The 15,000-nt window shown below is 52.8% G+C and overlaps 1 protein-coding gene across 1 annotated transcript in view; it reads right to left on the reverse strand.

Moving 5' to 3' along the window:
- Positions 1-15,000, reverse strand: part of phldb2b (pleckstrin homology-like domain, family B, member 2b) — a gene marked incomplete in the record, with an annotated part of 51,250 nt that overhangs the window by 10,021 nt on the left and 26,229 nt on the right. Inside the window, 4 exon segments of the mRNA XM_062521857.1 lie at positions 457-594; positions 3,280-3,423; positions 7,307-7,660; positions 14,048-15,000. The exon segment at positions 14,048-15,000 is cut by the window's right edge and continues 450 nt beyond it. Coding sequence (XP_062377841.1) covers positions 457-594; positions 3,280-3,423; positions 7,307-7,660; positions 14,048-15,000 — 1,589 coding nt within the window.

A 15,000-nucleotide genomic window follows, 5' to 3' on the forward strand; every position in this document is an offset into this window, starting at 1 on the left:
AAACAGGGAGAGAGAGAAGGTGAGGAAGAGTGTATGTGTGTGTGTGTGTGTGTGTGTGAGTGTGAGAGAGAGAGAAACAGGGAGAGAGAGAAGGTGAGGGTTAGGGCCATTTCAACCAGATTTTAGCCCCCAATCAGGCGGACCTGATGAACACTCCACTCCGACCGCATCACTGTGGGATTTCTCGTGGCGTTAGTGGACGGAACACTGACCGCTCCAGCTCTGGACTTCTGTCCTGCGTGACGTTTCTGACGAGCGTCCTGTAGTGTGAGCGGTGCAGCGTCCAGTGTCCACTCCTGACTCCTGCCACAACACTCCACCTGCCTGACACACCTGGACCGAGGGCTCTGTGTGTGTGTCTCTGCTGCTGTAGTTGTTGTTGTTGTTGTTGTGTTTGTTGCTGTTGTGTTGTTTGTTGTTGTTGTTGTTGGTGGTGTTGGTGGGTTGCTGAATTACCTGAGACTTGTCGGTCTGCAGCTTCTTCTCCAGGGCGGCCATCTTGTGGTTGAGCTGCTCCAGAGCGTCTCTGTCCTGCTGCAGCTGGGACGCCTCCGACTCCTGCTCTCCCTCCAGCAGCGCTCGCTCCACCTCCATCTGCACACACACACACACACACACACACACACATAAGCATAATACACGCCTCCGACTCCTGCTCCCCCTCCAGCAGCGCTCGCTCCACCTCCATCTGCACACACACACACACACACACACACACACACACACACACACACACACACACATAAGCATAATACACGCACATACGCACATCACAAATCAAGCCCAATAAAGACACACTGGACACAGAGGTACGGTGTAAGAGTAAGGTAAGGTAAGGTAAGGTCAACTTTATTATCCCCTGGGGGAAATTCAGGTGGTCGTTAATACACATCTCCTACATATAAAACAAACAAAACATATAATGTACAAAACAAGTGACAAAATAGACAGACAATAGACACACAACATTACAAACTAACATCACAAAAGACATATTATAAAAGGGGCTGTATAATAAATATAGAATAAATAGAATAGTAAAAATGATATGAATGATAGAGAACTGCAATAAAAGGAATTACATGGATGTGCAGAGAACTAAAGTGCAACAGATTTTTTCGGTCTGTTATTGTGCAGTCTAATTGCTGTGGGCACAAATGACTTGTGGTACCTTGCTGTCCTGATTGCTCTCTGCAGAATTCTGTCATTCGACCTGGTACTTCTGACAAACTTTGGGAACAGAGGATGTGTTGGATCAGCTAGGATTTGCTCCATCTTTCCTAAAATGAGCTCATTATACAGCTGGATTGCGGATGCCTGGTCCACTCCAATGACTCTGCTAGCTGATTTGATAATGCGCTGCAATTTTTTCTGATTTTGTACACACATATTTCAAAAAATACAGATTAACCCAAAGGACAGGATACTCTGCAAGAGGGATTTATAAAATAGTTGGAGGATGCTGCTATCCAATCTAAAATAATTGAGTTTCCTAAGAAAGAACATCCTCTGTTGCAATTTCCTATACTTGGCCTGTGCACAATGGTTAAAACACAGTTTATCATCTATCTCAATTCCCAGATATTTATAAGATGAGACTCGCTCTAGAGTCCCACTGTGAACTGAGAGGATGTGTTTGGGTTTTCATTTCAGACATTTTACACTCTGGCACAGCACAGCACAGGGACCACTATGGCACAGCACAGGGACCACTATGGCACAGCACAGCACAGGGACCACTATGGCACAGGGACCACTATGGCACAGCACAGGGACCACTATGGCACAGCACAGCACTGGGACCACTATGGCATGGCAAAGGGACCACCCAGCAAAGCCCAGCAATAGCCACCAGAGGCTACTGTAGCGTAAGGGCAGATTCGGAAGACAAGAAAAGGTGTGGAAAACTACAAGATGATAAAAGAGCAGCTAATTAAAGCTACACTAGACAGAGCAGCTAATTAAAGCTACGCTAGGCAGAGCAGCTGATTAAAGCTACACTAGGCAGACAGGTCTAATATCAGCTCACATTCTTAATGGGAACCAATCCTGGGCTGTTGTGTTGGGCACCGCCCCAGCAGCTCCAAATGAGAGCGTGTTTAAAACCATGATGTCTTTATCTTTTCGTAATGGCCGTCGGCCCTTTCCAAATGGACTGCTGGCTCTGTGGTTGATGAGGCAATCTGAAGATCGATCCAGGAGCCGAACTGCGTTCTTTTCTCTAAATGGCCCAGGGTCAGCGGTTACCCTTCACCGCAATACCAACGGGATAACACACACACACACACACACACACACACACACACCACAATACCAATGGGATAAGTGACGCTATGAAAAAGACATCAGTAGCAAATTAGTCACCTATGAACCCACACACACACACCACAATACCAACGGGATAAGTGACGCTATGAACAAGACATCAGTAGCAAATTAGTCACCTATGAACCCACACACACACACACACACACACACACACACACACACCGCACCTCATAAACCTGCCAGCCAACCAGAGAGATGCCAAAGGGCCATAATGACTTCCTAATGGACGTTAACGGTTAACGGTTAACGGGGCGCGCGTGTGGCTGGCCGGGCGGGCGGCGGTGCTGGATGTGGGCTCCAGGCCATCATTAAATCAGGTGTCGTAAGGAGAGGTAATCCACAGCGCTTAGCAGCAGACACACACACACACACACACACACACACACACACACACACACGCCACACCGTCTGCCTGCTTAGCATGCAGAACACAGGCATCACACACACAGCGCCTGCAGGCCTACTGCAATTACACCAGTAATTACCACAACGCACACACACACAGAGGGACGAGGGAGGAGACGAGAGAGGGAGACGAGAGAGGGAGAGAGAGGGAGGAGAGAGAGGGGGAGAGAGGGAGGAAGAGAGGAAGAGAGAGGCATCCACCAGACCATGTGAATAATTAGGGTTTATATGTAAGAGATAATGGTGGTAGTTGTGGGTTAATGGAAAGAGCTGAAGAGAGAGAGAGACAGAGGGACAGAGTAGACATAGAAAGAGAGAGAGAGAGAGAGAGAGACAGAGAGAGAGAGAGACAGAGTAGACATAGAAAGAGAGAGAGGGAGAGAGAGACAGAGGGACAGAGTAGACATACTGTAGAAAGACATAGAAAGAGAAAGACATGACCATAGAGCCTCTCAGCAAGTCTCAAATCACTATTGATCACAATCATCCACTTCCAGCAGCCCCCCCCCCCCCCCCCCCACCCCCCCCCCCCCCCATTGCACGTACCTCTCTGACGGACTCCTCCATCTGGTTGTCCAGATCCTTGATCTTCTGCTCCAGCTCCTCCATGTTGTTGAGCACCTGGATCCGCTCCTCCTCCACGCGCGTCATCTCCTGCCTCAGGTGGAGGTCCTCCACCAGCTCCGGAGCCTGCCAATCAACACCAACACCAACGCCGTCAGAAGCGCCCCTCACCGCCGCTACACCACACCGAGCCTGCCAATCAACACCAACACCAACGCCGTCAGACACGCCCCTCACCGCCGCTACACCACACCGAGCCTGCCAATCAACACCAACGCCGTCAGAAGCGCCCCTCACCGCCGCTACACCACACCGAGCCTGCCAATCAACACCAACGCCATCAGAAGCGCCCCTCACCGCCGCTACACCACACCGCCTTCTGGCTCCACCCAACAGCGTGGTGGTGCGCAATCCTGACCGACTCATACTGAGGCTGGTGACGAAAGAGTGCTTCTGCTCTGACGAGGTTCTTCTCTCCCACTAGAGAGACTCTACTCTGACGAGGTTCTTCTCTCCCACTAGAGAGACTCGGAGGTGAAAGCGTGCTTCTGCTCTGACGAGGTTCTTCTCTCCCACTCGAGAGACTCGGAGGTGAAAGCGTGCTTCTGCTCTGACGAGGTTCTTCTCTCCCACTAGAGAGACTCGGAGGTGAAAGCGTGCGTCTACTCTGACGAGGTTCTTCTCTCCCACTAGAGAGACTCGGAGGTGAAAGCGTGCCTCTACTCTGACGAGGTTCTTCTCTCCCACTAGAGAGACTCGGAGGTGAAAGCGTGCTTCTGCTCTGACGAGGTTCTTCTCTCCCACTAGAGAGACTCGGAGGTGAAAGCGTGCTTCTGCTCTGACGAGGTTCTTCTCTCCCACTAGAGAGACTCGGAGGTGAAAGCGTGCCTCTACTCTGACGAGGTTCTTCTCTCCCACTAGAGAGACTCGGAGGTGAAAGCGTGCGTCTACTCTGACGAGGTTCTTCTCTCCCACTAGAGAGACTCGGAGGTGAAAGCGTGCTTCTACTCTGACGAGGTTCTTCTCTCCCACTAGAGAGACTCGGAGGTGAAAGCGTGCGTCTACTCTGACGAGGTTCTTCTCTCCCACTAGAGAGACTCGGAGGTGAAAGCGTGCTTCTGCTCTGACGAGGTTCTTCTCTCCCACTAGAGAGACTCGGAGGTGAAAGCGTGCCTCTACTCTGACGAGGTTCTTCTCTCCCACTAGAGAGACTCGGAGGTCTAACCACAAGTGGAGCACGGTCGGTCACTCCAACGTTGAGGTCTAAGACTCCTATAGGCGTCCTATTGGTCACTAACCTACTGGATATGTGTCTGTCCCTAGGAGCCACAGCTGCCCTCCTCGTCCAATTAAACTCATTACGGAGATGCCGCCGATGACCAAGTGGGCTGCTGCATCTGCTAGAGTGGACCGCTGGAGGCCCGGCCACCATGGGGGCCCAAGACAACGGGCAGCTGTCCAGCTCGTTTGAAGCCGTCTAATCTAATAAACACTCGGCCGAGATGTCCTATATATCACACCAGCACCAGGGCAGGCCATGCAGGCCACAGCTGCGCTGATCCCTACCTCTCACAAACACAGTTCCCAGAACAGAACCGCTCTCACAAATATAGCTCCCAGAACAGAACCACTCTAACAAACACAGTTCCCAGAATAGAACCGCTCTCACAAATACAGTTCCCAGAACAGAACCACTCTCACAAATATAGTTCCCAGAACAGAACCACTCTCACAAACACAGTTCCCAGAACAGAACCACTCTCACAAATATAGCTCCCAGAATAGAACCGCTCTCACAAACACAGTTCCCAGAACAGAACCACTCTCACAAATATAGCTCCCAGAACAGAACCCCTCTCACAAATATGGTTCTCAGAACAGAACTGCTCCCAAAAACACGGTTCCCAGAACAGAACCGCTCTCACAAAAGAACGTCGACGTGGCTGAAAACACTGGGTCCAGTACAGCTTGGAAACAGGCCAAGACCATCAGCGTTCTCCAGACGGATTGTTTACAGGAATATAGTGGCCACCTGTTGACCCACCATGACTAGCGTCAACAAATCTCCTGACTTTGTCTCAGTCAGCAAAAGCTGTGGGGTAAAGTGGTGATGCAGTGTCTGTGTCTGTGTTTGTAAGTGCATGTGTCAGTGTCTGTGTGTGTGTGTGTGTGGGGGGGGGGGGGGGGGGGGGGTGAAAACAGAGCAAGTTATGTGGCTTCCTCTGTATTTACAGATAAAATATGTTCATAATCCCCTACTTGTGCACTTCACAAAGTAACATCTTGTCTCTCTCTCTCTCTCACACACACACACACACACACAGTTCATGACCTCTTTGTCTGGATATTTGTCCCGGTCATAATTCCTAGAGACGTTCGCCTGTGGAGGCAGCTCTTGGCTCACTCGTGTCTCTGAGTCTACGCCACCTGAGGGATTTCTCACATTAAGTCCATGTAGCTAACATGAGCAGAGTAGGGAGTAATGCCCCGGCCAGGACACACTCCTCCACACACACACACACACACACACGAGCAGAGTAGGGAGTAATGCCCCGGCCAGGACACACTCCTCCACACACACACACACACACACACATGAGCAGAGTAGGGAGTAATGCCCCGGCCAGGACACACTCCTCCTGCTGCACTCCCTAGCCGCTCTACAGACCACTCCACACACACACACACACACACACACACACACACACCTCCTGCTGCAATCCCTAGCTGCTCTCTAATGAGCTCTACAGACCACACCATACACACACACACCCCTTACATTCCTCTCTGCTGGAATCTGCTCGTATGTACACATAGATGTCAGTGTGTGTGTGTGTGTGTGTGTGTGTGTGTGTGTACATAGGCCTCTCTGTGTGCTTGTACTGTAAGTGTGAAAATCCATGTCTGATGTACTTTTGTGTATGCATACATGTGTGCATATGTAAGTGTGTGTGTCTGTGTGTGTGTGAATATGTGCGAGTATGCATGTATGTGTGTGTGTGTGTGTGTGTGTGTGTGTGTGTCTGTGTGTGTGTGAATATGTGCGAGTATGCATGTATGTGTGTGTGTGTATGTGTGTGTGTGTGTGTGTGTGTGTGTGTGTGTGTGTGTGTGTGTGTGTGTCAGGAGAGGATAGTGTGTACATGACTTCTCACTCTCTGGCAGGTCAAATGAAGGTCCAGCATGGAGAACTTCCTTTCCTCAATATCTAATTAGCTAATCAGATTACGCGTGGTCAAGATATGGCGTACGATTTCAACAGAGGAATGCCTCTCTCACACACACACACACACACACACACACACACATGCCTCCTCCAGAACAAAGCTGAGGCCCAGGGATGGACCACACTGGACACCTGATGGGGGGGGGGGGGGGGGGGTGTACTGTATATCTGTGTTGCTACAATGCCTCATATACAATACAAAACGAGTACAAAACAAAGTGAGGGGTCAACAGGCCGTCAAGGCACGTATGATAGGAGAGCACACACACTTCTAAGAGCACATAGACGTCTTTAGAGATCAGGTACTGTGATCCGAGAGCACACACACTTCTAAGTGCACATAGACGTCTTTAGAGATCAGGTACTGTGATCCGAGAGCACACACACTTCTAAGAGCACATAGACGTCTTTAGAGATCAGGTACTGTGACCTCGAGAGGTCCACTTCAGCGAGGGGTCAACAGTTCCACCTCACAACATAAGCACTGGCTCAATACCTTCCTAAAGATTCTTTTAGAGGTCGGATACCGTGACCCCCGAGAGCACGTTTAGGACCTGATGGAGACTAAAGGTCAGGTGAGAGGGCACATTTAGGACCTGATGGAGACTAAAGGTCAGGTGAGAGAGCATATTTAGGACCTGATGGAGACTAAAGGTCAGGTGAGAGAGCACATTTAGGACCTGATGGAGACTACAGGTCAGGTGAGAGGGCACATTTAGGACCTGATGGAGACTACAGGTCAGGTGAGAGGGCAAAGGTCAGGGGTCAAAGCTGCAGCATCACCTTGTTGGTCCAGGCCGTGCGTGGCGAAGGAGAGGGGGCGGAGCTTCGTAGACTGACGGCCGGTGACTCCGCCCCCTGGCCGCTGCTCCGTCGGTGGCGTGTGTGTCGCTCCTCGGCCGCCGGGTGGAACTCGGGGGAGCTGAGCGCGTAGCCGTTCCCCGGCGACATTCCGCCCGCCTCGGAGAAGACGGACTCGTCGTCGGACAGCTGCAGCTTCTCCAGCTCCTTGTTGATCTTCTGCAGGTCGGACACGGCCGAACGCTCCTTCTGCAGGTCGGACACGGCCGAACGCTCCTTCTGCTGAGCGCCCATCTCAGAACACAGGCTCAGGATGGTCTCCAAGCGCTGACGCTCCTGCAAGAGGGGGAACAGGACAGAGGGTCAGCAGATACACACACACACACACACACACACACACACACACACACATCTCAGAACACAGGCTCAGGATGGTCTCCAAGCGCTGACGCTCCTGCAGGGGGGGAGGACAGAGGGTCAGCACACACACACACACACACACACACACACACACACACACACACACACACACACACACACACACACACACACACACACACACACACACACACACACACACACACACACACACACACACACACACACACACACACACACACACACACACACACACACACACACACACGTAGAACAACAGAGAAGCCAGAGGGTCAGGATTACAGCAGAAACACACTTCTGTCAGGCAACAAAAAAGCCAGATCAGCATCCTCTCTCTCACTCGCGCTCTCCATCTCTCTCTCTCTCTCACACACACACACACACACACACCAGATCATCCTCTCTCACACACACACAAAATCAGAACAAGAATGTATGAACTGCTAGGGCACCACACGGGCTGAACTCTCCAAATGTGTCGTCCAGTAAACAAGCGGCTCAGCAGAGAACAAAAGGCCCATTGAGCACCAAGCACCAATAACTCAGGGCCTGATGCAAACACAGATTAGATTAACAAATACAAAGCTCTCTCCAACACACACACACACTAACATGCAGACTGCAGACACTCTCTCTCTCCAACACACACACTAAAACACACACACACACACACACACTAAAACACACACACACACACACACTCCAACACACTCACTAACACACACACACACACACACACGTTGGCACCCAGTGTTGGTGCATATTTGTCAACTGCTTCCTAATTGCTTCCAAATGCTGACAGCAGGCTGAGAAAGTCAACCTTCTCCTAATGAAGCACATCTCCAGCTCAGCGCACACACACACACACACAGGCTGCCTGAGGACAGCGTCCACATGGACCCTGGGAGCACGTCCCACAGCCACTTACAGCAGGGAAACACAATACACACACACACACACACACACACACACACACACACACACACACACACACACACACACACACACACACACACACACACACACACACACACACACACACACACACACACACACACACACACACACACACACACACACACACACACACACACACACACACACACACACACACACACACGTCCACCTGGACCCTGGGACCACTTACAGCAGGGAAACACTCCGACGCTGAAGTGATCCGAGATATCCAACACGACTGAATGTGTGTGACGGCGCCTGAGCACTTTAAGACCCCACGCAGCATCCAAGAGGGCAAGGAGACCGCAAAATACATACATAAATAAACACCACCAATAACACCACTGGGACAGCTGGCATGCATTTGTGCACCACACACACACACACACACACACACACACACACACACACACACAGGGGTTTACCTCTGAAATGTAGAGGACGCCATTGTGTCCCACTGCTTCTGTGCAGGACTGCTCACACACATCCATGGCTGTTACGGAACACATCTCACACCCCACAGTGAGGGAGGAGACGCACGCATCCTCACGCTAGGGCACGCACACACACACACACACACACACACACACACACACACACCCCAATCACACCGCGCTAGTTAAGACTGTCCCAATCACACCGCGCTAGTTAAGACTGTCCCAAATCACACGGCGCTAGTTGAAAGCGTCTGCTGGAGGAGAGGAGACTGGCGTCCCAGTCCTGGTCACAGGGAGTCGTTTGGCAGTTCTGAAGTGGCCCCCCGACCGGACAAGAGAGAGCTCTGCGTTCACACGTCCAGCGTCCAAAAAAAGACCCCGGGGGAGAGAGAGAGAGGGATGAGAGAGGGAGAGAGAGATGAGAGAGGGAGAGAGAGATGAGAGAGAGGTGGGAGGGGGGGGGGCACTCCCAGGAACAGCTCTGGCTTAGAGCCTGATTAGCAGGCCGGAAACGGACGCTACCGCTGCGCTGCGCCTGAGATACCATACCTCTCACACACACACACACACACACACACAGCTCTATACCGGTTACACAAGCCGCTTCTTCACACCCTGGGGCCGCGCTATGAGTCAGTCAGTGGAGTGACTGGACAGGTGTGCCCCGACAGGTGTGCCCCGGGGGTCGGGCGGTGCTGCCGCATGAGTGACCTCGATCAGACCGGCCCAGGAGGTGCGGCTCGCTGGGCTTCCATCGTTCAGGTACAGGAGCCACAAACACACACACGGAGTCCAGACTTATCTCCATAGCCGCGCCGCAAACACACACACACCACCTACACGAGCCACGGAGTCCAGACTTATCTCCATAGCCGCGCCGCAAACACACACACCACCTACACGAGCCACGAAGTCCAGACTTATTTACATAGCCGTGACGCAAACACACACACCACCTACAGGAGCCACGGAGTCCAGACTTATCTCACATAGCCGTGACGCAAACACACACACCACCTCATTACGCCGCTATTTTTACCCAAGCCTGGTCCACCCTCAGGACTTTCAGCTTTGTTTACTAAGTGGCTCTTTTGCGAGACGGTCAATTTCCTCCCCAAGGCCAGGCCAAGGTCAGGAGCTTATAGAACATCATGGCCAGGCCAAGGTCAGGAGCTTATAGAACATCATGGCCAGGCCAAGGTCAGGAGCTTATAGAGCATCATGGCCAGGCCAAGGTCAGGAGCTTATAGAACATCATGGCTGTTTTGCCCTTTTCCTCTCCCGTCATAAGTTCTGCTGCATGTTAAACAAGTCGTGATTCAGGCTACTGTGTATGTGTGTGTGTGTGCGTGAGAGTGAGAGAGAGAGAATGTGTGACTAACTGACTATTCGTGCATGAGTGTGTGTGCGCATGTGTGCAACTGAGCATGTGTGAGAATATGTGAGTGAGTGTGTGTGTGTGTGAATGTGTGTGTGTGTGTGTGTGTGTGTGAATGTGTGTGTGTTGTTCTACTGATTGTATATGTGTGCATGTGTGTGTACTAATGTACTGCCTCACCCCCCCCACCAATAGAATGTTCCATGTGCACACTCTAACCACTAGAACATACTGTATTTTATGTTCAGAGATCAAGTGAATGTGAGTACATATATGTGTGAGAATATGTGTGTGTGTGTGTGTGTGTGTGTGTGTGTGTGTGTGTGTGTGTGTGTGTGTGTGTGTGTGTGTGTGTGTGTGTGTGTGTGTGTGTGTGTGTGTGTATATATATATATACATATAAGAGAACGAGTGTGTAGGTGAAATGGGAGTTGGAGGTGCTGAGTGAAATCGGACCACCTCACAGCTCCTGGCACAGTGTTGGGACTTGGGGCAGGGGCTGTGTGTGTGTGTGTGTGTGTTGGGCTGGGGCAAGAGGATATATAAATATAGTAGTGTGGTGATTTAATCCTTCCGCTCTCCATCACAACCCAGGGGGCACACACACACACACACACACACACACACACACACACACACACACACCACCACGACTGGCAGGAGGGGGGTGAGGATGCCAGGAGGGTCTTGAATGGGTAAGGACACACACACACACACACACACACAGTGTCCCAGATAATGTAAACACAGTTAAAAGCAACAGTGCCTCAAACACACTTACTTCCATTAGCACCACCACACACACACACACACACACACACACATACACACATCCCCCCCCCGATAAGAGCACACACACACTCGTTGTGACTGGCGCTTGTTGAGTAGGATCTGTTGGCTTAAGAGACACAGGGCACTCAACACCAAGTTCAGCTTTCATCTCCGTCATCACACACCACAGTACCCGCTCCACAGTGCACTAATGTGTGTGTGTGTGTGTGTGTGTGTGTGTGTGCTGAGCGGTGGGATGTGACCTTGCCACTGGACCACTCCAAGGGCAGGGGCTTTTAGAGGAGAGGGCAGTGGGAGTCTCCGGTTCCGCACCTCCAGGTGACACAGTGGGGTGGGCAGTTATTTCAGAGTGAGGGGTGTGTGTGTGCGTGTGTGTGCGTGTGTGTGTGTGTGTGTGTAGGGGGGGGGGGGGGGGGGTTGCAACTGGAACATTTCACTCCACAGGGGAGCCTGCTGTCTAGGACTGGTGCCTACTGATGGGTGCCGCAGGTGAACGTGTGTGTGTGAGCATGTGAACATGTGTGTGTGTGTGTGTGTGTGTGTGTGTGTGTGTGTGTGTGAGAGCATGTGAACGTGTGTGTGTGCTAAGCCCTGCATATTAATGTGTGTGCATTTGAAAGAGAAACATTGCGTGAAAACAATGAGAGTTCTCGGTCACAGTCTCTGTAGGTCGTTACAGAAAAAAAAAAAAAAGGGGCGTGTCTGTGTGTGTGTGTGTGTGTATGAGAGTATAAAAACAAACCCACGTGCAGTGCACATACCCGCCCCACACACACACACACACACACCTGCAGCTGTCGCTGGTGTGTTTACTCCCTTAAGGGCAGCCCTGTAATCGCGTGTTGTTAAAGAGGCGCCCAACTACAGGGCAGCGCTGCTAATGACTGGGCGGCCTTGGCCACAACTACCCACACTGACCACCAGGGCGGTGCTACAGGTGCCTCTCCCCACAGGCTCAGGCTCTCACACACACACACACACACACACACACGCCTGTGCTCCCAGTGGTACCCTCTCCACGGTAACCATCAGAGGGAGCAGGAATAGCGTTGTGAGCGTGGGCCGGCTGCCAGAGGAGACCGCTGCTGTGGTCGCCCTCCCAGAGAGTGTGTGTGTGTGTGTGTGTGTGTGTGTGTGTGTGTGTGTGTATATATGTGTGTGTGTGTGTGTGTGTGTGTGTATATATGTGTGTGTGTGTGTGTGTGTGTGTGTGTGTGTGTGTGTGTGTGTGTGTGTGTATGTGTGTGCGTATATGTGTGTGTGTGTGTGTGTGTGTGTGTGTATGTACGTGAATGAGTGTGTGTGTGTGTGTGTGTGTGTGTATGTGTGTGTATGTGTGTGTGTGTGTATGTGTGTGTGTGTGTGTGTGTGCGTATATATGTGTGTGTGTGTGTGTGTGTGTGTGTGTGTGTGTGTGTGTGTGTGTGTGTGTGTGTGTGTGTGTATGTATGTACATGTGTGTGTGTGTGTGTGTGTGTGTGTGTGTGTGTGTGTGTGTGTGTGTGTGTGTGTGTGTATGTGTGGGGCCTACAAACATGTCTGGAGGGCCAACATGCTGTTCGCAGCCCCTCAGAGTGGAGAGAGAGAGAGACATATAGAGATGGGTCTAATAATAGTGGAATAGGAACTCCACCGCTGGTTGTGCCTTCATAATAGTCCTCCTCCTCCTCCTCCTCCTCCTCCTCCTCCTCCCTCTGCAGTCCAGGAATGCTGGACCCACCCAGTCAACATCAATCCCACCCAACACCACCTCCTCCTCCACCTCCTCCTCCACCCTACACCACCTCCACCCAGCGTTAGTGTGGTCCAGTGGCGGTGTGGTCTAACGGCCGTGTGGAATGTTCTAGGGAGGGATCCAGATTAATGCGGAGACAGGTGGGACCCTTTCTCCTCCCTCCCCTCCTCCCTCTCTTCCTCTCTTTCTCTGACCCTCTCTGCCTCACTCCATCTCTCTCTCTCTCTCTCTCTCTCTCTCTCTCTCTCTCTCTCTCATTCCAGAGCACTAAGTAATAACTGGCTTGCTGTTGGTGAGGAGAGTCTCCACCAAAAGAATGCGACTCAGAGTCTGGACTGTCTCTGTGTATAATGAGTCCTATTACAATCCCAGCCCTGAATTATCCACATATCAGAGTCCTTACACACACACACACACACACACACACACTTTCATTCAATCATCTTTGCCTGGGTCATTCAAGTTGTTCCTTACTTGTTGAACAAAAAAGGCACAATAGACAAGACAAAGAAATCTAATAAGGTGCTGTGTCCACCAAATGCGTTTTTTACAGCCAGAGCGCCCAAAACCTCCTCCTCTCGGCGCTTCGATAAGTGTTTATTGTTGCTAAGTTACCAAAACCAGTGACGGTTTATAACGAGAAGTGCCATTGACGAGCCCGGCGCTGTTCTAAAAGTTGATCAGATTTCAACTTTGAGCGCTCTGAGCGCTGCGACAAAAAACTGTCGGCGCCGACTTTTTTTTCCGCCGAGGGCGCTCAGCGCTGTGAGCGCCGAGCTACATAGACTTAACATTGAAAATTGTCGCCATCGGCGCAAAAAACGCGTTTGGTGGACACAGCACCTAAAGCAGCCTAAAGCAGCCCAGGTGCAACCACACACACACTTCTGGAGCGAGAGAGGGAGAAAGGAGCAGCCATGGTCATCACTGTTCACACACACACACACACACACACCCTCACCAGCATCAGCATCTCCACTTCCTGTTCACACACACACACACACACACACACACACTCAACTCACCAGCCTCTCCACTTCCTGTTCGCGGAGTCGCTCGTCCCGTTGCCGCTGGTGATAGTCCTGTAGCTCCTCCTTCCCGCTCAGGGAGCTGATGCTGCCCTTCCTCTCACGGAACCCCCCCGCCGGACCCCCCAGCCCCGCCTTCCCGAACGACGTCCTCCGCTCCCCCAGCCCCAGACCCACGCCCACGCCCCCGCCTGAGCGCAGGTCAGGGGTCACAGAGGGGTCGGGGTGCGCGGGGGGGTCCAGGTCGGAGCAGGAGCTGGTGGAGGTCAGGCTCATCTTCTTGGCCTGGCGGGGGCTGGTGGAGCTCTCTGCGGCGGAGGCCGAGGAGGGGGAGGGGGAGGGGGGGGCGGGCGAGATGACCACTGCGGCCGCTGCCAGGGCAGAGGGCACGGTGACGTCGGGCGGCACCAGGCTGCGCTTGGACACGGGTCTGGCCGACAGGGAGATGGACACCACCTCGCCGTGCCCGTTCTGCGCGGAGGAGGAGGAGGAGGAGGAGGAGGAGGAGGAGGAGCGCGGGGCGGGCGTGGGGGTGGGGGTGGGTGCGTGGCCGTCCAGCGAGCGGCGGGGGGGCAGCAGGGTCAGAGGCGCCTGCAGCTGGGCGTCGGCCGGCCGGAACAGACGGGGCAGCGAGCGGCTGTGTGCGCTCATGCTGATGCCCTGAGCCTGCTGACCCTGGTGACCTTGGTGACCCACGTGACCCTGAGCCATGCCGGACAGCGAGCCGGCCGAGTACTTCCTGTGGCGCGGCGCGGGCTCCAGACCCCCCCCGCTGCTGCGTCCAGCGGACGAGGACGAGGACGACCCGTCCGGCGTGAGGTGGCGTCGGCTGAGCCGCGGGCTGGACGGCATGCTGGCCGCACCGCTGGCGCCCCCTACTGGCGGCCGAGAGAGCGAGGCGTCCGCCGCGGAGCACGAGGAGCCGTTCCACATGGACAGCAGTGACCCCG

This window comes from Sardina pilchardus, chromosome 19, assembly GCF_963854185.1.
Source record: "Sardina pilchardus chromosome 19, fSarPil1.1, whole genome shotgun sequence".
Taxonomy (NCBI): Eukaryota; Metazoa; Chordata; class Actinopteri; order Clupeiformes; family Clupeidae; genus Sardina; species Sardina pilchardus.